The sequence below is a fragment of the Malaclemys terrapin genome, chromosome 12, assembly GCF_027887155.1.
Source record: "Malaclemys terrapin pileata isolate rMalTer1 chromosome 12, rMalTer1.hap1, whole genome shotgun sequence".
NCBI lineage: Eukaryota > Metazoa > Chordata > Testudines > Emydidae > Malaclemys > Malaclemys terrapin.
Genome location: NC_071516.1, coordinates 638,471 through 661,717, shown reverse-complemented (window position 1 = coordinate 661,717; position 23,247 = coordinate 638,471). Strand labels below are relative to the sequence as shown.

At 59.9% G+C, this 23,247-nt stretch overlaps 1 protein-coding gene across 2 annotated transcripts in view; it reads left to right on the top strand.

The window, feature by feature from the left end:
- SLC12A5 (solute carrier family 12 member 5) overlaps nucleotides 1-23,082 on the top strand; it is a 114,457-nt gene extending 91,375 nt beyond the window's left edge. For both annotated transcript variants that reach the window (XM_054046391.1, XM_054046393.1), the window contains exons 20-25: nucleotides 6,046-6,177; nucleotides 6,448-6,555; nucleotides 7,451-7,573; nucleotides 8,942-9,129; nucleotides 10,348-10,481; nucleotides 18,049-23,082. In XM_054046391.1, coding sequence (XP_053902366.1) covers nucleotides 6,046-6,177; nucleotides 6,448-6,555; nucleotides 7,451-7,573; nucleotides 8,942-9,129; nucleotides 10,348-10,481; nucleotides 18,049-18,140 — 777 coding nt within the window. In that variant the 3' untranslated portion in view covers nucleotides 18,141-23,082. The remainder of the gene's footprint in view (nucleotides 1-6,045; nucleotides 6,178-6,447; nucleotides 6,556-7,450; nucleotides 7,574-8,941; nucleotides 9,130-10,347; nucleotides 10,482-18,048) is intronic.
- Nucleotides 23,083-23,247: the final 165 nt, after the last annotated feature.

Sequence of the window (23,247 nt, the reverse complement as noted above, 5' to 3'; positions counted from 1 at the left end):
TAACTTCCACATTCCCCCCCGGGCCTGGTGCACACCCCAAAATCTTTTCTGAGAAGCCGCCGGCATCAGGCTGAACTTGCGCAGTGGAGTCTCTTTGACCTGTTCCTAGTGCCCGGGGTCATGTCTGTGCGGCTCTATCGCTTGGGAGGCGGTGCTGGGGTGACAGTAGCGCTGGGCCGCCCAGCCTGATGCGAACAGCAAGCCTTGTGCCAGGCCCTGCAGTAGGGATCAACCCCCCCACCATTGGTGTCACGGAGTATTGGGGGACTCAGGGCCCTGCACCCCCGGCTTCCTGCGATTCACCATGACTCTCAGCCAGCCAGTAAAGCAGAAGGTTTATTTGGATGACAGGAATACAGTCCAAGACAGGTCTTGCAGGCACAGACAACAGGGACCCCCTCAGTTAGGTCCATCTTGGGGTCCCCGGGCATTCCAGCCCAGCCCCCCTTGGGAGGTCAGAGCCATTTCTGCCCCCCAGCCCTCTCTCCCTGCCTGCTTCCAGCACTTCCCCTTCAGCGACCCCTCCCACAGCCTTTGTTCAGTTTCCTGGGCTAAGGAGTCGCCTCCCCTTCAACCCCTTCCTGGGTTCTCATGTTACACACTCAGGTATGCGCCCTCGGGCGCCCTCGGGCAGATCCCATCCTGCAATGCAGACTATCCCAGAACACTCCCCTGTCAGCATTCACAGACCACCGTGAGAACAGGCCCAGTTCGTCACATCTCTCCCCCCTTCGAGACCGAACTGAGCAGGGTCACTTTAGCCAGTGACCCGGGGAAGTTCGAACCTACCCCCGTTCCCATGGATGCCCCCGCATCCCTCCCATTCCTTGGTGAGAATTACACCAGGCCCCTCCAGTTTCACGCCCCCCCTTAGGTCGGGGGTGCTTGATGGCACTCGCAGTTCGCATGTGGGAAGGTTTATGCGGCCTGCGCCCTTTTCCCACCCCCATACCTCTGGGGCTCCAACTGGGCTGTGGTCTTCTCCCAGCGCTCCAGTCTGGAGGTCTGTGCTTTGGGCTCTCTTGGTTCAGAGCCGCCCTTTTAACCTTGGCCACCCTCTGGAAAGGATCCTTTATGCTGGGCAAGGGTCCTAAAGCTGTTTTCCCCTTGTCCCAGGCCTTCCTCCCCCTCTGACAGGGGTCACAGGATCCGCAGTACTGTCGGACAGTAACAAAGACCCCAGGCCAGTAAAAGCTCCGTAGCAGCCTCTGCTGGGTACGCCAGGTTCCCTGGTGCCCTGAGAGGGGAATGTCATGGGCCCGGCACAGCAGCTGGCGGCGATACTTCTGGGGTACCACCAGCTGCCTCCTGATCCCCCCTGACTCCATTTTCCCTGGGGGAGCCCATTCTCGGTACAGGAACCCCTTCTCCCACAGGAACCTTTTCCGGCCACCTCGTCCCATGGTCTGTACCGCATTGAGGTCGGCCAGGTCCCTTATCTTCCGCAAGGAGGGATCTCTCTGTAACTCGGCCTGGAACTCAGCAGCTGGGACGGGGATGGCCACCTGCTCTTTCTCGCCCGCTGGGCCTGAAGCTGCAGCCTCCCTGAGCCGTGTCCCTGGGCGTTCCCTCCCCACCAGGTTAGGGTCCTGCGCCTCAGGCAAGGCACCCCCCCCAAGGCCAGGGCGCAGTGCCCCTCGCCGGCTCTGACTGCGGGTCACAACCAGTGCCTTTTGGGGGTTGCTTGGCCAGTTCTCCAGGTCCCCCCCCATCAATACCTCAGTGGGCAAATACGGGTGTACCCCCACATCCTTGGGGCCCTCCTTGGCCCCCCACTTCAGGTGTACCCTTGCCACGGGTACTTTGACTGGTGTTCCGCCCACCCCCGTCAGGGTCAGGTAGGTGTTGGGCACCACCTGATCTGGGGCCACCACCTCGGGCCGGGCCAGCGTCACCTCTGCGCCCGTATCCCAGTATCCATTGACCTTCCTCCCATCCACCTCCAGGGGAACAAGGTACTCTCTCCGGAGGGACAGCCCCGCGCCTACCATATAAACCAAAAACCCTGAGTCTGGAGCATCCAGCCCCCTAGAGGAGCTGGCCTGGAGCTCTCCTCCCTCCTTAGCAGGTGGTACTCTGCCAGCCCCTCTTCCCTGGGAATGCTGCCTTTCGCCGGGCTGGGTCTCTACCCAGTTAACCCTCTGTGGGTTCGGTCTGCTCAGTCTGTCCCTGAGCCTAGGGCACTGGGCCCGTATGTGGCCCTTTTGGCCACAGTGGTAGCAGCCCATGTCCCATGGGTCCCCTTGAGTAGGTCGGATGGTCCTGATGCCGGATGCTCCCCTCTGATGGGTTTTTTCTGTATTTTCCCATGGGGAGGTCCCATGGTGACTCTCTCTCTGCGTTGTGGTGGGACTGTTCCTTTGGGACTCCTCCCTTTTATCTCCTGACCGGCTCTTTACAAACTCATCAGCCAGCTGCCCGGCGTGTCGCGGGTTCTCTGGCTTTCTGTCCACCAACCACAGCCTCAGGTCGGATGGGCACCGGTCATACAGTTGCTCCAGTACCAGCAGTTTAATCAGGTCCTCCTTCGTCTGGGCCCCACCAGCCCACTTGCTGGCGTATCCTTCCATGCGGGCGGCTAGTTGCAGATATGAGATCTCAGGGGTTTTATCTTGACTCCGGAACCTTTCCCGGTACATCTCAGGAGTCAGCCCAAACTCTCGTAGCAGGGCCCTTTTGAATAGTTCGTAGTCCCCTTTCTCTGCCTCTCCCAGTTGGCGGTACAATGCCACGGATTTGGGGTCCAGTAAGGGGGTAAGGACCCGGAGTCTGTCCGCGGGGTCCACACGGTGCAGCTCGCAGGCCGTCTCAAAGGCCTCCAGGAAGTCATCCATGTCCTCCCCCTCCTTGTATGGGGCCATGATGCACTTATCAAAGCTCCGTGCAGTCCTGGGTCCTCCCTCACTCACCGCAGCCGGGGGTTCGCTGCCCTTCAATCTCGCCAGTTCCAGGTCATGCTGACGCTGTCTCTCATTCTCCTGTCTCTGTCTCTCATTCTCCTCCCGTTCACGCTGATGCTGTCTCTCTTTCTCCTCCCGTTCATGCTGTCTCTGTTGTTCACGATCCTCCAGCTCTCTCAGTTTTAGCTCTTTCTCCCATTCCAGCCAATTCCGCTCCCCGGATGCCGAACGCCGCCGGGAGGATCCTCTGCTGGCCGGCGAGCTTCGCCGGGGGGACCCCCTGCTGGCCGGGGGGTTCACGGCGCCTTCGGTATTTGCTGGGCTCCTCCCCACCCTTCCCCTAGGCATAGGAAGGAGGGGTCTCGGGAAGCCCTCAGCAGCCGGCTGACCACTCCCAGCTGGGACAGACACTGGTGCCTGCGCTGCATTTGCCAGGCTGCTTCCCTGAGACACAGGGATCAGTTCATTCGCGCGATCTTCCGCCTCCAGCTGGGCAATGAGCTGTTCTTTGGTGAGCCTCCCAATGCGCAGCCGCCTCTGCTTGCATAGCTCCACCAGGTCGCTCTTAAGCCGCTTGGCATACATCTTCCTGCTGGCCACTCACCGGCCTGTGTGCTCACAGCTCCCCACAGTTCCCAGGGGGCCCCCTAGTGTGCCAGCCCTTCTCGAGGTCACCACCTCTCTGCCAGGGTCGAGCTGCAGACTCCTCCGCCCCTGGGACCACTCGCTGCGATCCCCCCGGGGGACCCTGTTACTGCAAAAGTCCTTCTCGCTGGTCACACACTCCCAGGGGTAATAACCGTCTCTCTCTTACTCTTCAGCACGCCTGGTCCCCGTCAATCCCCCTTCGTTTTACTGCTCCCCAGTTACTTACTGCAGGAAGCGCCGTCCACGGGGTGCAGTAGATCCCACCGCTGCCACCAGTTGTCACGGAGTATTGGGGGACTCAGGGCCCTGCACCCCCGGCTTCCTGCGATTCACCATGACTCTCAGCCAGCCAGTAAAGCAGAAGGTTTATTTGGATGACAGGAATACAGTCCAAGACAGGTCTTGCAGGCACAGACAACAGGGACCCCCTCAGTTAGGTCCATCTTGGGGTCCCCGGGCATTCCAGCCCAGCCCCCCTTGGGAGGTCAGAGCCATTTCTGCCCCCCAGCCCTCTCTCCCTGCCTGCTTCCAGCACTTCCCCTTCAGCGACCCCTCCCACAGCCTTTGTTCAGTTTCCTGGGCTAAGGAGTCGCCTCCCCTTCAACCCCTTCCTGGGTTCTCATGTTACACACTCAGGTATGCGCCCTCGGGCGCCCTCGGGCAGATCCCATCCTGCAATGCAGACTATCCCAGAACACTCCCCTGTCAGCATTCACAGACCACCGTGAGAACAGGCCCAGTTCGTCACAATTGGTATCTAGGCTCCCTGCAGAACTGGCGTCCCATGGTCCCTCCCATGTACTGCCGGGGGAGGACCTCACACTCCGCCTCGGCTCCAGACCCAGGCCGTGCTGTTCCTGCTGCTTTCCCTGCTCCCTCTTGGTTGCGCTGGTTCTCCCAGTCGGCCAGTTTCTGTTGCGCCAGCTGAAGGACCTTCACGCAGTGCCAGAGCTGGGGAACTGGGCTGTGGGGTTGCCCTGTGGCTGCTGCTACTGCCACTCTTGTGTTTGGCATCTCTCAGCCCCCGGCCTGGGGTGGGCCCCAGTTCCTGGCCTGGTCAGCTGTGCCTCCTTTAACACTCGCTCGCCCTGCTCTGCTCTGCTGGGGGGGCAGGGGGGGCTACACCATTGTCTGGCTGGTTCCTTTGGCTAATCTTTTTATTGCTGCAAGTCCTGGCTGGTGCTTTCAGTATCCCATTGTCTCTGCAGGGTTCCCATTGGGATGGGTGGGTTCCAGGCAGTCCTTAATGACCCATTCATACCTCCCTGCCCCCCCCCTCCAGACAATTACAAGACCCTGTGCGGCCCCAGAAGCCGCACTGTAACACTTCTGTACCCGCTGGGGAGCAGCGGCAAGGTGATCCATACATGGGGCCCATCAACAGTTCATATCGATATTACAGACGATTCCCACATTTGTCACACACTCCCTTTAGTGGGCCGGCCAGGCTGGGATTGGGGGCCGGTTCCCCCCTTTGGTGGGAGTCACGGACTCACAGATCATGCCCACTCCTGGCCCCGTGCGGTCGGGGGGGGGGCTTTCAGTGAGACAGCCCTTCTTGGGGGTCCACTCTCTCTCGGGGTTAGGCCCCTCCACCTCTCTGAGCCTTAGCACGTCTGTCTCTGCCGTGGGCCCCCTCAGGGAGTCCCCTTGCTCTGGACCCCCCGGGGTCTCCACCCCCGGAAGGGGATGATGCCACCCTGTTTTCTAGCCCGGAGCGACTCTCAGCCAGCGTAACACAGGAGGCTTTATTGAGCGTCTGAACCCAGCACAGGAAACTCTCCCAGCCTCAGGCCTGGCCTCCCTCAGCCCAGCACATCCCAGTCTCTCTGCATCCAGGTGGGCTCTGCCTGCTCCCCCTCTCCAGCCCAGAGCCCCCCTGCTCCCAGCTGGGCATCTGAGATCACCGGTCCCAAGCCCCGCCTCTGTCCATTGTCTTCTCTCCAGGTAAACAGAGTCGTAAACCGGGTCGCTTGGGCCTCCTCTCTTCTCAGCCCTCCTCTGGCTGGAACTGGCTGGTCAGGTCACGGGGGTCCTCTCTTTACAGCCCATTGTCCTCCCCACTCACCAGAACCGGCTGCGACTCCTGAGCTGGGCCTCCGGGTCACCAGGTCACCAGTCACCTGTCGCTGGGGTATCCATTCTCCCCACCAGTGCCTGGGGTCCCAAGTTCCCTTGCTGGTCCTGTGTGCCAACAAACTCCCTCTCCCATCACCTCATTAAACCTGTAACAGCCAGGGAAACTGAGTCCCACCCCCTCTGTGTGCCAACCATAGGAAAACCAAGTGAATCCCCCATAGGAAACAAGGAAAACAAGAAACTCCCCCATGTTGTCACAGTGGGCCAGCCAGGCTTGGATTGGGGACCGTTTCCCCCCTGTGGTGAGCCAACCGGGCTGAGATCGGGGGCCGGTTCCCCCTGTTTGCTGGACCGGCCAGGCTGGAATTGGAAGGGTTCCATGCAGGGCAGGCTGCCAGCGCTCCGTCTCCCCTGGCAGGTTTGGCGTAAATGTAAGATGCGCATCTTCACGGTGGCGCAGATGGACGATAACAGCATCCAGATGAAGAAGGACCTGACGACATTCCTGTACCACCTGCGCATCACAGCCGAGGTGGAGGTGGTGGAGATGGTGAGAGCCCTCGCACGGCCCAGCCCCTCCCTAGCCTGGCTCCCTGGCCTTGTGGCTGGCTGCTGGCTTGGACCTTGTGCGTAGTCACTGCCCTGAGAGGTGGGTGCGGAGCTGCCCAGGCCCAGCACTGGGGTCCCCAAGGGGCTGCAGGGGAAGGGCCAGCCAGGTGTTTCCTGGGTAACGGGGGGCACTTGCCCATGTCCCTGGTGGTTCTGAGGCCCAGGGCTGCCGAGCTCCCTCCCTGGGTGATGGCGCGTCCTGTCCCTGCAGCATGAGAGCGACATCTCGGCCTACACCTACGAGAAGACCCTGGTGATGGAGCAGCGCTCGGAGATCCTCAAGCAGATGCACCTCACCAAGACCGAGCGGGAGCGAGAGGTAACTGGGCTCCCTGGGCATTGTCTCTGCCCTGGGCTGGTTCCCCCCCAGAACGCTGGGGCCTGCGCCCCACGGGGCAGCAGCTTTGCCGAGCCAGCTGGGCCCTTTGAGCCATGGGGGGCTGCTGGTAACCGTGGTGCAGGCTCCGCAGCTGGGGCTGAGCCTGAGACCCTTGAGCAGTGACCCCCCCGGCCAGCCCTGAGCTCCCCGCAGCAGTAACCCTCTCCCCCCCCCAGCCAGCCCTGAGCTCCCCCCAGCAGTGACCCCCCCCGGCCAGCCCTGAGCTCCCCCCAGCAGTGATCCCCCCCGGCCAGCCCTGAGCTCCCCCCAGCAGTGACCCCCCCCCGGCCAGCCCTGAGCTCCCAGCAGTGACCCCCCCGGCCAGCCCTGAGCTCCCCCCAGCAGTGACCCCCCTGGCCAGCCCTGAGCTCCCAGCAGCAGTGACCCCCCCCCAAAGCCAGCCCTGAGCTCCCCAGCAGTGACCCCCCCTGGCCAGCCCTGAGATCCCCCCAGCAGTGACCCCCCCGGCCAGTCCTGAGCTCCCAGCAGCAGTGACACACCCCTCCCCCCCAGCCAGCCCTGAGCTCCCCGCAGCAGTGACCCACCCCCGGCCAGCCCTGAGCTCCCCCCAGCAGTGACTCCCCCCCACGGCCAGTCCTGAGCTCCCCCCAGCAGTGACCCCCCTGCCCCACCAAACCAGACCTGAACTCTTTTCCCTCCGGCCAGCCTTGAGTTGCCCTCGGCTGTGCGCCCCCCCACAGTGCCCCCCATCACCGGGTGGGGCAGGGACAGAGTAGCTTGAGTTGGGCTATGTGCTGCTCTGTGCTGCTGGTCTCTGGCCCGTGGCAAGCTGGGTTTGCTCAGTGACCTCTCATCTCCATCTTTCACCACGCAGATCCAGAGCATCACGGACGAGTCCCGCGGCTCCATCCGGCGCAAGAACCCTGCCAACCCCCGGCTGCGGCTGAGCGTCCCGGAGGAGCAGGTGGGCGACAGCGAGGAGAAGCCGGAGGAGGAGGTAAGGCTGCATGCTGGGGGGCCGAGCCCCACACGATGGGGAGCTGGGGGTCTGACGCTACAGAACTGGGGGGTTATGGGGAGCGAGCACCTGAAAGGGGGACAAGTGCTGGGGAGTCAGGGGGCACTATGGAGGCACTGAACTGCAGGGTGGGGCTGAGTACTGCGGGGTCTGGGCTGGCAGGGCCAAGTGACATGGACCTGGGGCCCAGGGATATGGCAGGATGGGGGGCTGGGAAGACTCCTCCCTGCTTCTGATGGTGCTGCCCGTGGGAGCCAGCTGAGGTCACTCAATCAGGGTGAACTGCAAACAAAACGGGGCAGACAAACCCCAAACGCTGGGGGATATTCCAATACTTAGATTTACCAACCAGCCCAAAACAGCTTCTATATTACCTCACTGGTCACTTCGAAATCCAAACAACGCAGTTCCCTTAAAGTGCCCAGCCTCAGGCCTCCATCCTGACACACCTGTCAGATATGATGATGATTACTGAGAATCTTATCTCATCATATAAAAGAAAAGGTTCTTCCAACCCCAAAGGATCAGCCACATATCCAGGTTCAATTATAACTTAGATCTTACCCAAAATACACGCTTATAGCCAATTCTTATAAACTAAGCTAAAATGTATTAAAAAAGAAAAAAGAGAGAGAGTTGGTTAAAAGATCAATATACAGACAGACTTGAATTTAATTCTTGAGGTTCAGATACATAGCAGAGGTGATCTTGTAGTTGCCAAAAGTCCTTTTAGATATAGTCCATAGGTTATAGTCCAATGTCCATATTCAGGGTGGCTCCAGTCAATGACTGGGGAATCTCAATCCTTGTGGCTTAAAGTTTCCCCCTCTTGAAACCCAAAGCAGATCTGAGATGAAGTAGGATCATGTCCCAGGGTTCTTATACATTTCCAGCAGCCTTTCTGTCTGAGAAAACAATAGGTTTAACTCTCCTTCTCCCAAACATTCAGGCAATTAGCACAGGGTAATTTATCCATTAAACAGTTCAGATACAGGTTACCACAACCTTCAAAGAGACATATAGACAATAATACTATTTCACTCAAGTATCATCATAAATGTTAATATTCCTTTTTTGATCTTTGAATTAAAGCTATAGCAATAGACAAGACTTGTTTGCTGACATCACAAGCCCTGAGCAAACACCTCCCCTTGAGAGCTCTAACAATGCAGACTCGCATTTCAAAGCTCTAGTCATTTACAGATCTTCCTAACCAGTCCTTAAGGTTCAGCCATGGGTCAGGTCAGTCTGTGAGTTAATCAACTCTTTCTGGCCCTGTCACCTTTCAATGAGATATTCTATTATACTCATAACATTACACCGCTCTCACCCACTCCCTCTGTGCAGGTGCAGCTCATCCACGATAAGAACGCCACGGCCTTCGCCAGCAGCCCCCAGTCACCCGGTGACGAGGTGGAGACGGCCCCTGAGAAGGTGCATCTCACCTGGACCAAGGAAAAGTCTGTTGCGGAGAAGAACAAGAGCAAGAGCCCCGTCAGCCCCGAAAGCATCAAGGACTTCTTCAACATGAAGCCGTAAGTTGCCCCCAGGGTGGCCCCAGACCCCTGCACTGCACCCCCCGTTAGACACTGGTCCCCAGCTGAGCCAGGCAGCCTGCCCAGCGGGCCTGTCCCAGGCAGCATTGGCATGGGCCTGCCTGTGTCCGCACTAGAGCTGAGCCAGAGAGCTGGCGGACGGAGGCCGGGGAACTCAAGGCCAGGGCCGGCTCCAGCTTTTTTGCCGCCCCAAGCGGTGAAGCCAAAAAAAAAAAAAAAAGAAAGAAAAAGCCACGATCGGCGGCTCTTCGGCGGCGGGTCCTTCACTCCGAGAGGGACTGAGGGACCCGCTGCCGAATTGCCGCCGAAGACCCAGACGTGCCGCCCCTTTCCGTTGGCGCCCCAAGCACCTGCTTCCTGCGCTGGTGCCTGGAGCCGGCCCTGCTCCTGGCAGACCTGGGTGGAGCAGGGCGGGTGTGGAGCTGGTGGAGACCAGCACAGCGCTGTGCCCAGGGCTGCTGGAAGGGGGAGGCTGGCAGACATGGGAGCTGAGCGGTGAACAGGGGCATGTGCTCCAGGAGGTGGGGGCTGGGGCGAGGCAACGTGGTGCTGACGAGCTCTCTCTCTCTTTCCCCTGTGCTGCCGCAGGGAGTGGGAGAACCTGTAAGTCCGAGTTGTGTGTGTGTGTGTGTGTGTGTGAGTTCCATGTCCCAGTGCGGAGGGGAGCAGGTGGGGGCTGCGGGATCCTGCCACTCCAGTGCGGGGTCTGCGCCCCACATTGCCCCCTGCCGGGGGTCCTCGCCTGCCCCACACACCGCCCCCTGCCGGGGGTCCTCGCCTGCCCCACATAGCATTTTCTGCCAACAGGGGGAAGAGACTGAACCTGTCTGGCTGAGCCTGGTCAGAGCCCCAGCACTGGCCAGTGCCCCAAGCTTGCCCCATTGGTGGGGGCAGCCAGGGGCCAGCGCTGCCTCGGGCACCTCTTGAGACGTGCAGGAGTTGCTTGTTCTTGGAAGGCCCCTCCCCCATCTGACAGCTGTGTGGGTGGGGCTTTCTGTGCCCCTCCCCCATCTGACAGCTGTGTGGGTGGGGCTTTCTGTGCCCCTCCCCCATCTGACACAGCTGTGTGGGTGGGGCTTTCTGTGCCCCTCCCCCATCTGACAGCTGTGTGGGTGGGGCTTTCTGTGCCCCCCCCACCAGCTGTAAGGCCTGGGCCCTGCCCCGCCCCCTAAGCCTGCCCACCCGTTTTTCCTCCAGGAACCAGTCCAACGTGCGGCGGATGCACACAGCCGTCAAGCTTAACGAGGTCATCGTCAAGAAGTCACAGAACGCCAAGCTGGTCTTGCTGAACATGCCAGGTCCACCCCGCAACCGGAAGGGGGATGAGAACTGTATCCTTTGCTGGCCGCTGGCAGCCGCAAACCCAGCCATGTGCCCTGTAGGCCCCCTGCTAGGCCCCATCTTCCTGCCGTGGGTGTTGCTGGCTCTGGGCTGTGGGGCCCTAAGGCACTGGCTGAGTGCGGCTGAAGGGGGAGCCCAGGTGTGGGCGGGCAGGGGGTGCTAGGGATGAGGGGCTGCCTCAGTGGCACCTCTCTGCCCTGCCTGATGCCTCCTCCCACCCGCCAGCAGCTGGGATAGTGCCATCAAAACATGGCAGTGCCTGCCCACTCCCACCGCCTGGCAGCTTCTCCCACCCTCCCCCACTCCAGCCTCGCTAGGCTGGTGAGACAGGCTGGGCCAACAGGGCGTGGCTGGGCCCTGGCAGCCCCTGCCCGCCGCCTGCATGGGAAACACCCACCCCTGGGCACTTCAGCACCAGTGCCCGGCTCAGCCGTTAGCACCACACCCCCTGCTGGGAGGAGGCAGGGTCATCGGCACAGGAAGAGCAGTGCCATGTGCCCGCCAGGAACAGACCATACACAGACAGCTGTGGGTGCGCGCACAACGACACAGACACACACACACAGCCGTGGGTGCGCGCACAACGACACAGACACACACACACACAGCCGTGGGTGCGCGCACAACGACACAGACACACACACACAGCCGTGGGTGCGCGCACAACGACACAGACACACACACATAGCCGTGGGTGCGTGCAGAAACTCCACAGAAAAGAAGAAAACCCCCCCACTTCGTCACATCTCTCCCCACTTCGAGGCTGAACGGAGCAGGGTCACTTAGCCAGTGACCTGGGGAAGTTCAGGGTCCCCGCCCCGCGATAAAGCATCCGCTATAACATTGGCACTCCCCCTCACATGGACCACCTCCATGTCATACCCCTGGAGGAGCAGGGCCCACCTCAGCAGCTTGGCATTAGCCCCTTTCATTTGGTGCAGCCATGTTGGGACGAATGGTCGGTGCACACGGTGAGGTGCCGCCCACATAGATACGGCTGCAGTTTTTTAAGGGCCCACCCCCTGGCCAGGCATTCCTTCTCTATGGCCGCGTAGTGCTGCTCCCGGGGCAACAGCTTCTTGCTCAGGTACACAATGGGGTGTCTCTCCTCCTTAGTATCAGTTTACATCAGCACCGCCCCCAGCCCTGTGTCCGAGGCGTCGGTGAACACCAGGAAGGGTTTGTTAAAATCCGGGTTTACCAGCACCAGGCCCTAGATAAGTGCCCCCTTCAGCACACAGAGAGCCCTCTGGCACTGCTCAGTCCAGACCACCTTGTCCGGCTTTCCCTTTCGACACAGCTCTGTGAGGGGTGCTGCCAGGGAGCTAAAGTGGGGCACAAACCTCCGGTAGTACCCCGCCATCCCAATGAAAGCCTGGACCGGCTTCTTAGTCTGGGGGGCGGGCCAGGCCTTGATTGCCTCCACTTTGGCCAGCTCCGGCTTCAGGTGGCCACTCCCAACCTTGTGACCCAGGTATAAAACCTCTGCCATCCCACCTTGCACTTTTCAGCTTTTATGGTCAGTCCTGCATCCTGGAGGTGACCCAGCCCCCTCTTCACCTGGCTAAAGACACAGATATCGTCAATATACACTAGAGCAAAGCCCTCCATCCCCCTTAGTAACTGATGCACCAGGCGCTGGAAGGTGGCAGGTGACCCCTTCAGGCCGAAAGGCAGGACCAGGAACTCGAAGAGCCGTATTGGGGTGGTGAAGGCGGACTTCACCCTGGCCTCCGGGTCCAAAGGCACCTACCAGTACCCTTTGGTAAGATCCATGGTAGTGAGGTACCGGGCACCCCCCAACTTGTCTAGGATCTCATTGGTCCTAGGCATGGGGTAGGCATCGGACACGGTAATGGCATTGAACTTCCAATAGTCCACACAGAACCAGATCGACCCGTCCTTCTTGGGGACCAGCACCACGGGCGAGGCCCAGGGGCTGGCGGACGGCTGGATCACCCCTAAAACCAGCATGTCCCCGACCTCTCTCTCCAGGTCCTGGGCTGTTTTCCCAGTGACCCTGAATGGGGAACACCTGATGGGAGGGTTGGTTCCCGTCTCCCCCCCCAGGGGACAGCCGGGTTAGTGAGCCCAGGCCGGCTGGAGAACAGCTGCCGGTATGAATGCAGCACCTCTCTGATCTCTGCCTGCTGGGCAGGGGTTAGCTGGTCTGAGAGGGGGATCGATTCCAGCGAGGGGTTAGCCCCAGCCTCAGGGAGGAGTCCCACCAGGGGGTCCTCTCCTTTCTCCTCCCACTGCCCACACACAGCCAGCACCAACTTCTCCCTGTCCCAGTACGGCTTCATCATGTTGACGTGATACACCCGGTGGCTGTGAGCCCGGTTGGACAGTTCCACCACATAGTTCACCTCGTTTACCTGTCTGATGACCGTGATGGGGCCATCCCAGGCCGCTTGCAGCTTGTTCTTCCTCACGGGGATGAGGAGCATCATCTGGTCCCCAGTAGCATATGAGCGGGCACGTGCTGAGCGGTTGTACCAGACCTTCTGCTTCCTCTGGGCCCTTGCTAGGTTCTCCCTAGCCCAGCCCATGAGCTCCACGAGCTTTTCCCGGAAAGTCAGTACATACTTTACCACTGATTCCCCATCGGGAGAGGCCTTTCCCTCCCACTCGGCCCTCATCAAGTCCAGGGGCTCCCTCACCCTCCTTCTGTACAGCAACTCGAACCGGGAGAACCCTGTGGACTCCTGGGGCACTTCCCTATATGCGAACAGCAGGTGGGGTAAATACTTGTCCCAGTCCTGCGGGTGCTGGTCCATAAAGGTTTTCAGCATCCTCTTTAGGGTCCCATTGAACCTCTCCACCAGCCCGTTGGACTGAGGGTGGTAGGCTGAGGCCCAGGTGTGTCGGACCCCACACTTCTCCCACAAGCACTGGAGCAGGGTTGACATGAAGTTAGACCCCTGGTCTGTAAGGACCTCCTTGGGGAACCCCACTCTGCTGAAGATGGTCAGCAGTGCGTCTGCCACGGTGTCTGCCTCGATAGAGGACAAGGCCACCGCCTTGGGGTAGTGCGTAGCAAAATCTACCACCACCAGGATGTATTTCTTCCCTGACCGGGTCACCCTGCTGAGGGACCCCACTATGTCCACGGCCACCTTCTGGAAAGGCTCCTGTATGATGGGCAAAGGTCTCAGCGGGGCTTTACACTTATCCCGGGCCTTTCCCACCCTCTAGCAGGAGTCACAGGTCTTGCAATACTGTCGGATAGCGTCAAAGACCCCGGGCCAGTAAAAGTTCTGCAGCAGCCTCTGCCTGGTGCGCCGGATGCCCCGATGCCCCGAAAGGGGGATATCGTGGGCAAGAACAATAGTTTGCGGCGGTACCTCTGGGGAGCCACCAGCTGCCGCCCGACTTTCCAAGATTCAGTTCGCCCTGAACCAGTCCATTCCCTGTACAAGAATCCCCTCTCCCACAGGAATCGCTCCCGGCGGTCCTCCCCCTGGGACCCTGCACTGCCGTGGCTAGCCAGGGCCCTCAGTTTCTCCAAGGAGGGATCCACCTGCAGCTCCGTTTGGAATTCAGCTGCTGGGTCTGAGGCTACAGCCCTGGCTGGTGGCGCCTCAGTTTCCCCACCCTGGGACGGAGGCTCCGGCCCAGCCCTGTCTAGCCCTACCCTCGGTGCGTCAGCCCACCCCCCCGCTCGGGAGGTCCCGCACCCCTCGCTGGCTCTGGCTCCGGGTAAGGACCAGGGCGCTATGAATGCCATCCGGCCAGTTCTCCAAGTCATTACCCATTAGCACCTTGGTAGGCAGGTGGTCGTGCACCCTGACCTCTTTGGGTCCCTCCTTAGCCCCCCATTAAAGGTGTATCCTCGCTACAGGCACCTTGACGGGGGGCCCAAACACTCCCCTCAGGGTCAGGTAGGCATCGGGCACTAGCTGGTCTGGGTCCACCACCTGGGACCACGCCAGCATCACCTCTGCACCCGTGTCTCAGAACCCCTGGACGCATCTTCCCGCCACCTCAATGGGGATGATGTGGCGATTGTCCCCCAGGGCCTGTCCCACGCTCACCCGGCAGATTGGGTACGGGTGGTCTGGACCTGGGGCCCTGCCTTCCCCTGCTGGCCTGGCCTGGCGATCCCTCCCCCTGGCACAGCCCTCTCGACTGCAGCCCCTGGGCCCGGCGGTGCCCCCTCTCGGGGGGCTTTCACCCAGTTGACACCCCGCGGGTTCTGCTTGGCCGCCATTTCCTTCATCTTCAGGCACTGTGCCACCTTGTGTCTCTTTTGGCCACAGTAATTACATTTCAGGTCCCTCAAGTCCCACCTTGGAGAGGTCTCGGGATGACTCCCCTTCTGAGTCCCCAATGTGGGTCTCCCTCTTGCCCCTGATCTGCTGTCCACAAACTCATCTGCCAGCGCCCCTGCACTGCGCAGATCCTTGGGCTTCCGGTCCACTAACCACTTCTTAAGGTCCGGAGGGCAGATGTCATACAGCTGCTCCAAGCCCAGCAGGTTATACACGTCCTCTGCAGTACGGCCCCCACGCCCTTCCCCCACTTGCGGAGATATTCCCCCAGCAGGTTGGCAACTTCCTTGTAAGTGACACCTGGGGCCTTGCGTACACCCCGGAATCGTTTCCTGTACGCCTCGGGGGTCAGTTCAAACTTCAGCAGCAAAGCCTGTTTGAACAGGTCAGAGTTCCCCCGTCTCAACACCATCCATTTGGCTGAACGCCTGTAGGGCTTTGGGACCCAGCAGGGGGGTCAGACAGCGAAGCCTGTCTGCGGGGTCAATCTAGTTCAGTTCACAAGCCTTCTCAAAGGCTGTGAGGTCGGCATCAATATTCTCCCTCCCCCCCCCCCCCCGGAACTGGGGCAGCAGTTTGGTGTCTAGATTCCCCACACCACTGGCGTCTCGGGGCCCTTCCCCACTTACCCCGCGGCAGGCCCTCTTGGCCCGCCTCTCGTCCAGCTCCAACTCCTGCTTCCGCTGTTCTACATGGTCCGCTCGTTCGCTCTCTCTGCCCACCAGCCTCCACTCCTCCAGCTCCAGCTCCTTCGCTTCCAGCTGCAGCTCCAATCTCCGCAGCTCCTCTAGGGAGGAACCTGACTGGGGTCTCCCTGTACTGACTGGGGAGTCAGGTCTGACCCACTCCCGGACACTACACAGACTGCCCCCACGGCTACTCCCCGGCTCTCCGGGCACCCCGGGAGCCCCCCTGGGGTCTGGAGCCTGCGCCTCAGACGGGTCATTCTCTACAAGCTGAGCAATCAGCCACTCCTTAGTGAGCCTCCCCACGCTCAGCCCCCTCTCCCTGCAGAGACGTGCCAGGTCGCTCTTACGGAGCTGGTTCTAGGCCATGTCCAGGCTGGTTCCATTCAATACCCTCGTTCTATCGCTGGCAGCCACTCACTGCAAAGCGCCTGCGCCCACAGCCAACGTCTACAGGGTGCATCCACGAAACATCCCACTTCTGACACCACGTTGTCATGGACTCACAGATCGTGCCCACTCTTGGCCTCGTGCGGTCCGTGGGGGGGTGCCCCTGTCAGTGCGACAGCCCTTCTTGGGGGTCCACTCTCTCTTGGGGTCAGGCCCCTCCACCTCCTGGAGCCGCACTTCTCTGAGCCTTAGCACGTCTGTCTTTTGCCTTGGGCCCCCTCAGGGAGTCCACTCGCTCTGGACCCCTGGGGCCTCCACCCCCGAAGGGGTTGATGCAACCCTGTTCTCTAGACCGGAGTGACTGTCAGCCAGCATAAAACAGGAGGGATTATTGAAAGTTGAACACAGCACAGGAAACTCTCAGGGCCTCAGGCCTGGCCTCCCTCAGCCCAGCACATCCCAGTCTCTCTGCATCCAGGTGGGCGCTGCCTGCTCCCCCTCTCCAGCCCCGAGTCCCTCTGCTTCCCAGCTGGGCATCTGAGATCACCGGCCTCAAGCCCCCCCTCTGTCCATTGTCTTCTCTCCAGGTAAACAGGGTCGTAAACCGGGGCCTCCTCTTCTCGCTTCTGTCCTCTGGCTGGAACCAGCTGGTTAGGTCACTGGGTCCTCTCTTTACAGCCCATTGTCCTCCCACTGGCCAGAACTGGCTGCGTCTCCTCAGCTGGACCTCCGGGTCACCAGGTCACCGGTCGCTGGGGTATCCATCCTCCCAGCCATTGGCTGGGTCCCCAAGTCCTCTCTCCGGTCCTCTGCGAAACAAACTCCCTCTCCCCTCCCCTCGTTAAACCAGTAACACCCAGGGAAACTGAGTCCCACCCCCTCTGCATGCAAACCATTGGAACTCCACAGAAAACAAGAAAACCCCCCACTTCGTCACACAGACACACAGAGACAGCCATGGGTGCGCACACAGTGACACAGACGGCTGTGGTGCGCGCACGGTGACACAGACACACACACACACAGCCGTGGGTGCGCACAGAGTGACACAGACACATAGACAGCCGTGGGTGCGCACACAGCGACACGAACAACTGTGGGTGCGTGCACAGCAACACAGACACACACAGACAGCCGTGGGTGCGCGCACAGTGACACAGACACACACAGACAGCCGTAGGTGCGCACACAGCGACACAAACACACACATACAGTCATGGGTGCGAACACAGTGACACAAACAGCTGTGGGTGCGCGCACAGTGACACAGACACACACACACAGTCTTGGGTGCGCGTGCACCCCCCCCCATCAGTTTCCGGCAGCACCAGCTCCAGTGGCACCTGGCTGTCCCAGTCCCTGGCCCTGCGCTGTGGGGGCCCGGGCACTGGCAGGTGTGGTGTAGCTGATTGGTGGAGGCCTGTGACAGCAGAGCTAACTCAGCCAATCTGCTGGCCTGATGGGGGGTGGGGGGGTTTGCGCATGCAGAGCCCCGACCACCAGGAGCGACTCCAGGCACCAGCGCTCCAAATGTGTATCTGGGGCGGCAAGCCGCGGGGCGGGGGGGCCTGCCGGTCACCATGAGGGTGGCAGTCAGGCAGCCTTCGGCAGTATGCCTGCGGGAGGTCCGCCGGTCCCACGCCTTCGGCGGCAATTCAGTAGTGGGTACGCCTAAGGCGCGAGACCGGCGGACCTCCCGCAGGCATGCTGCCGAATCCGCGGGACCGGAGACTTCCCCCAGGCACGCCGCTGAAGGCAGCCTGACTGCCATGCTGGGGGCAGCAAAATACATAGAGCCGCCCCTGCCCACCACCCAGTGCTTGAAGCTCAGTCTGAGGTGCCCCCTGAGGGGCGGAGCAGCCAGCCCAGGTCATTAGCCCAGTGCTTCCCTGAGCCCGGGTCCTGCCCCTTCAGCTGCTGCAGCCGCCAGGTGGCTAGGCCAAGCCAGCCGGGCAGGCCCTGTGTTTGCCCCATCCCCTCGGTCTCTAGTGGGCCCAGCAATGGTGCTAGGGTGACCAGACAGACAGTGTGAACAATCGGGACGGGGGGGGGGGGGGGGGGGAGGGGAAATAGGCATCCATTTAAAAAAAGCCCCAAATATCGGGACTGTCCCTATAAAATCGGGCCATCTGGTCCCCTAGATGGTGTCTGCTGAGCCGTGCCCGGAGCTGGGTCTGGTTTCCGCCTTGACAGCCACGTCCCTGCAGACATGGAGTTCCTGGAGGTGCTGACGGAGCACCTGGACCGGGTCATGCTGGTGCGCGGCGGGGGCCGGGAAGTCATCACCATCTACTCCTGAAATGCCAACTGCTGAGCTGAAGAAGTTTTTTTGCACCCTGAGAGACCCCCCACCGACCTCTTTGCACCTGGCTCTGGGGGGGGGCAGGAGGGTGGTTCTGCTTGTGCTTGGTGCTCAGAAACTTCACCATGCTCCCCACTCGCTCCATTCGAACTGCAGCCCCTGATACTCCAGGAGCAACCAGCACCAGCGCCGCTGTTCCTCATCGCGCCAGCACAGCCCTGCGGTGGGTGTTTATATATAAATAGAGACAGTAGCTCTGAGCCTGAGCCCCAGGGCCTGGAGCGTTACCACCACCGCTGGCCTCCGTGTGGGGCAGGAAGGGGGGCTGGCCAGGCTCTCAGTCAGTGCTTCCGCGGAGCCCCCGGATGGCTGGCGTGGGTGCCTTGGGCCCTTGGGACTAGGCTCCCTCCCCCTCGCTCTGCTATAGTTGGACACGTTGAGGTTTGTGGGACACGTTTGCTGCCCTGCCCCGCCTGCTGACGTGTCCTTTGGAGCCCGTTCGCCTGGGCAAGGCCACCCACATGCTCGCCTCGCCCCACCGCTCCCAGGCACCTGCAGTGCCAGCCACAGGCCTCTTGCCAAGGTGGGCTCAGCAAAGCGCAGCCCTCCTGCTGCCCGTCCCTGGAAACCACAGCCACACTCCGCGGCCCCCCTGGTGCTGGCTGGGACAGGTGAGTGCTGCAGGGCTGGGCAGGGAGGAGGCAGGTTCTGCAGTGCGTCGGAGCGAAGGACAGCGCCACGCTGCCATTGTCGTGAGGTGCCCTAGATCCACCGGCTGGGTGAGAGGGGCCTGACCTGGCCAGGGGCTGCATCCCAGTGGGGGGCAGGGAGGGTGTCAGTGGGGACATGGACAAAGTTTGTCTCCTCCCCCCCGCTCAGCACAGGCCCTCATGGCTGCACCACCCTGACTCACCTGCTCCAGGGTGTGGTGCCTGAGCTGGGCTGGGGCAGCGCGCTCACTGCATGCTGTTCGCACGCGCTGCACAGCCCTGGGAACGCAGGGGCGCACGTCTGGCTAGTGCCATGCACAGCCACGCTGCACAGCAGCTCCAGACGGGAGGCCTGTGTCCCTCCCCCCACACCATGCATGGGACCGGGCATGAGCCCAGCGCCCACGGCATGGGCATGAACAGCCTCCCTGTGACCCTCCTGCAGCCTTGTGCTCCCTGCGTCCTCTCCCCCATGGCAACCTCCTCCAAGCCATGTTGCTGCTTCAGGGGCTGCTGGGTAAAGACCATAGGTATTCAAAGTTTATAAATATGCAAATCAGCTCAATCTCACCCCCCACCCTGGCCCACCCCGTACCAGCAGTAGGTCACTGACAGTCCCTGTCTGGGATGCAGCCTCCCCAGGTCACATGGGCCCATGAGCAGCTCTGCACCTGCACACATGGCTGTGGGCTTGTTTAGACATGTCAAACCTTGGTCCCAGTCCCTCCTCCCCCCTCAGCATCTCTCACTTTACTGAGAAACTGAGGCGCTTTTAACCAATGTGAATAGTTCTAGGAACCACAGTGGACGTGGAGGCCGGGAGGGCAGAGGGTTTCCCCAGCCCGGGCGCCTGCCCTGCTGTATATAATGTACATAATACTGTATGTGTATTTTTAAAGTGATCATATTTATGTTCCTAGCCCCAGATGAAGTCTATATCTAGAGATCTATATCTATGCTGAGAGATGCAAGGAGTCACTAGCGCCAGTGAATTCTGGCTCCAGCTTTTAGGCTCAGTCTGGGGCCCAGGCCCGTGAGCTCCAAGAGGTTTTGCTGAGGCTGCTCCCCCTGGAGAGGGCGGCTTTTCCTCATCATTCACGTGCGGGGGTGAAGGCTGCAGCGTCTCTGGCCTATAGCGCGTCCCATGGGGAGGGCCAGCTCACGGGGTCATTCTCTTTGAATTTTGCTGCTTAGTCTTTTCAGGGAAAAGAAGTTACAGAATTTTCTGAACTTGTTTCACAGCAGATTTGAGCTTCCAATCTGAGTGCAGCCTGCTCCGGCAGGCCTTCTCCGTGCTGCGCCGGCCTCTCCCCAGCTGAGAGGGAGCAGCTTCACTGCTCAGACGTGTGGCCCAGAGCTGAGCCCCAGACCCACCTCTTAGCCTCCATTGCAGCACCGGGAATGGGCCCGTGCAGATTGCCACGGGAGCAGCTCTGTGCCTTCTGCAGGCGGGAGATGGTTCAGAGGCCCATGGCTTGATGCCAGTAAAGGGCTAACGTCTCGTACAATGACTCCCCTTGGAGAAGGCAGCTGGGCCCCTTCTCACAGACAGCGCTGGCTCCCCGTAGGCCCCCTTCCTTTCCTATCCTGCTGCCCTTGCTCAATGCTCTCTAGGGAAGAGCATCCCGTGCCCAGCGCTCCCTGGCAATAGGCTCCACGCCTCTGGGTGTGAATGGCCCTGGCCGCAGCTCCCACAGAGGTGCCAGCCCTCAACTTCCTTCCCACTGAAACTGCGAGAGGGAACAAGGTCTTCTGTGGGCACCTGCCCTAAATCCTCCTCCAGTGGGCCCTTGGCATCACACCCCAGCACTGGCCCCATGGGGAATGAGGGGAGGGCACTGGAGCAGGAAGTGATTTGGGCTGAAGCTCCCTGCTCACACTCCAGCATCTGCTCGCCTAGGCCAGGTTTGGTGATGGCCCCAGCCCTCACATCTGTATTTGTTGCTATGCCCCTTAAGCCCTGGCTCCCTCAAAGTGCCACCGCCCCCCTCCCCTCCCCAGCAGCAGTTCAGGCTCATCCCCAGTGGCGGCCACACTGCTTGGGAAAGGCAGCATTATTCTGTGCAGCAGCCCCAGCTTCAAACCCTGGCAGAGGATGTGTGCCCGCTGCTGGGCCCACGCGCTCTTAATGGGGAATCGATGCCCAGGGGAAGCCGAACTATTCCCAGAGCACGAGCACTGGGCCCAGCTCCTGGCTGGAAGTGGGTGATGCAGGAGCCCAGCCCAACCCTGGACAATTACCGACCAGCAGCTCTGCTGAGTGAACAGGCAGGTGTCTGCTTGGAGGAGGGTTTCCTTAAGCTTGGGTCAGGGGGTCATGGCTGCTTCTCACAGCAAGAGCTTGGGCTAGTTAGGGGCTGCTGTGAGAAAACCCTATAAGCCAGGCCCCTTCCCATGGCTTGGTTCTCAAAGCATTCCGTAGCAGCGAGATTCCCAAGAGCAGACTGAGCCCAGGGCTAGAAGTCATAGATGTTACTTGCAAAACTCTCCTTTGGCTTTTGCTGCTGCCTGCAGGCCCCCAAGCTGCCCCCCGGCCTGCCTTCCTCTCCTTTCCGTCCCCAGTGCTGTCCCCCTCCCTCAGCGCAGATGCCCTTCAGTCCTGGCTCTTTCCCTTCAATCAGGACTGAACAGTTCTTGTCTCATGATTCCTCTAGCACTGAGCTCACCCGTGGGCATGTCACACCCTGCCCCCTTCCCTGCATTGCCTTGTGGCATTGGAAACCCTAGTGCAGACAGGCTGCCAGCCCCCTTTTAAACAAAGCATCCATTAGACCCGCTCAGAGCAGGGCTACATCCACTGCTCAAAACAGCAATGGCAGCCAGGGCCCTCTCCCTCCCTCCCTCCCCCTGGAAAGCCATCGCTCCACCAGTGCTGGGGGGTAGCACACAATCCCCTTGGCAAGTGACCACATTGAGACAGTGAAAGGCAAAGGAGCCCCCATCCCTGGCCCTGGCTCAGCAAGACCCGTGCTACAGCTCTGAACACACATGTGCATTGTTGCCTCTCAAAAGCACTGCCTGGCCAAACTCCTCGGGGGCAAGCAGAGGGTGCTGGTTTCCTCAGCAAGTCCCCCATGCCCGGGGCTGGAGAGCCAGTTTTAGCAGACAGCACTGCATGTTAGTTTACAAACCCAGCTCTGCCCCTGCACGTTTGGCCTCTGTGAGTGTGCAGCTCCCTCTGGAGCACCCTTCCACTGTTCCGTCTTGGTAAAGATAGTGTCCTGTGGTAGAAACCGGAGTCTCTTTCTGGCACATGTGGAGACAGTTCAGGGTTTTCAGAGAGGGCAGGAAGGTCTTGAGCCATGGGGCTTGTTTTACAGCAAGCCCTTGTATGCAGCTGCAAGGATGAGCACAGCCCCTCCCCCTCCAGCAGAGCAGGCGCTCTGGGTGCAAGGCTCGGCCCCCTGCTCAGGGAACCACTCTAATTACTCTAGCCAGAGCAGAGGAAAGCTCTTTAGTTCCTCACAAGTTAAAACGGGGGCAACCTCCACTCCCCAGCCCGCTACCTGGCCTCCCAGTGCAAGCTGGGGGGTTAGGCCCAGTCCAAGCATTCCCTGGTCCAGGTTACAAACCCTCTGAGAACATGTTTACAGATGTAGGCAGAGGCTGCACTGGGCAATGGTGTTCATCCTTCCTGCGGTTCAGGTGACTATAGATACTGCTTAGGGTACAATAGTTGCACTAGAAGAGTCAAGACTCCACTGCATAGCAGGATTGACCTGTAGTGGAAGGATCCAGAGATTTGAGGTTTTGTTGGTTGCAAAACACTTTTCTGTGCTACATGTGCAATATATTTGTTATGAATGTTACCACAACAAAGTCAATTCATTAAATAAACTTTATAGTCACTGTACCTAGATGTTTTACATCCATTCCAATGACTTTTATTCCAAGTGCAATATTTCAATAGACATGTAGTGACCTAGTGTGCTTTGTGTTTTAAAGAATCTGTGTGCAGAGCAATGCAAAGAAGTTTAAACTCTGTAAATAAAATAGGTTGCAAACCAAAAGAAAAGAGTAATAGGCTTGCATTTAATTTCTGTGCGAGTGTTTCAGTATTCTGTATTGGGCCGCCTCAATATCGCCCCCGTGTTCTCTGTGGATATTAACAGAGGAGTGGCTCCTCACTTGTTGAATGCTCCCGTTAATGCTTTACAGCTTTTATTGTATTAATTTTTTAGACTCCTGTCTGCACAAAATGCAATAAAATGATTTTATTACACCCTTCACCACTTGTAGTGGGGAATTGTCACTTGTTTGTGGGTGCTGCAGCACATGACCAACACTTCACTAGTTTTCCATGTGGCAGCTGCATGCCTGGTAGCAGGACCCAGGGGGGCTCGCAGGAACAGCAGCCTGGAGAGAGAACTTTTGGACATTTGAAATGACTCTCA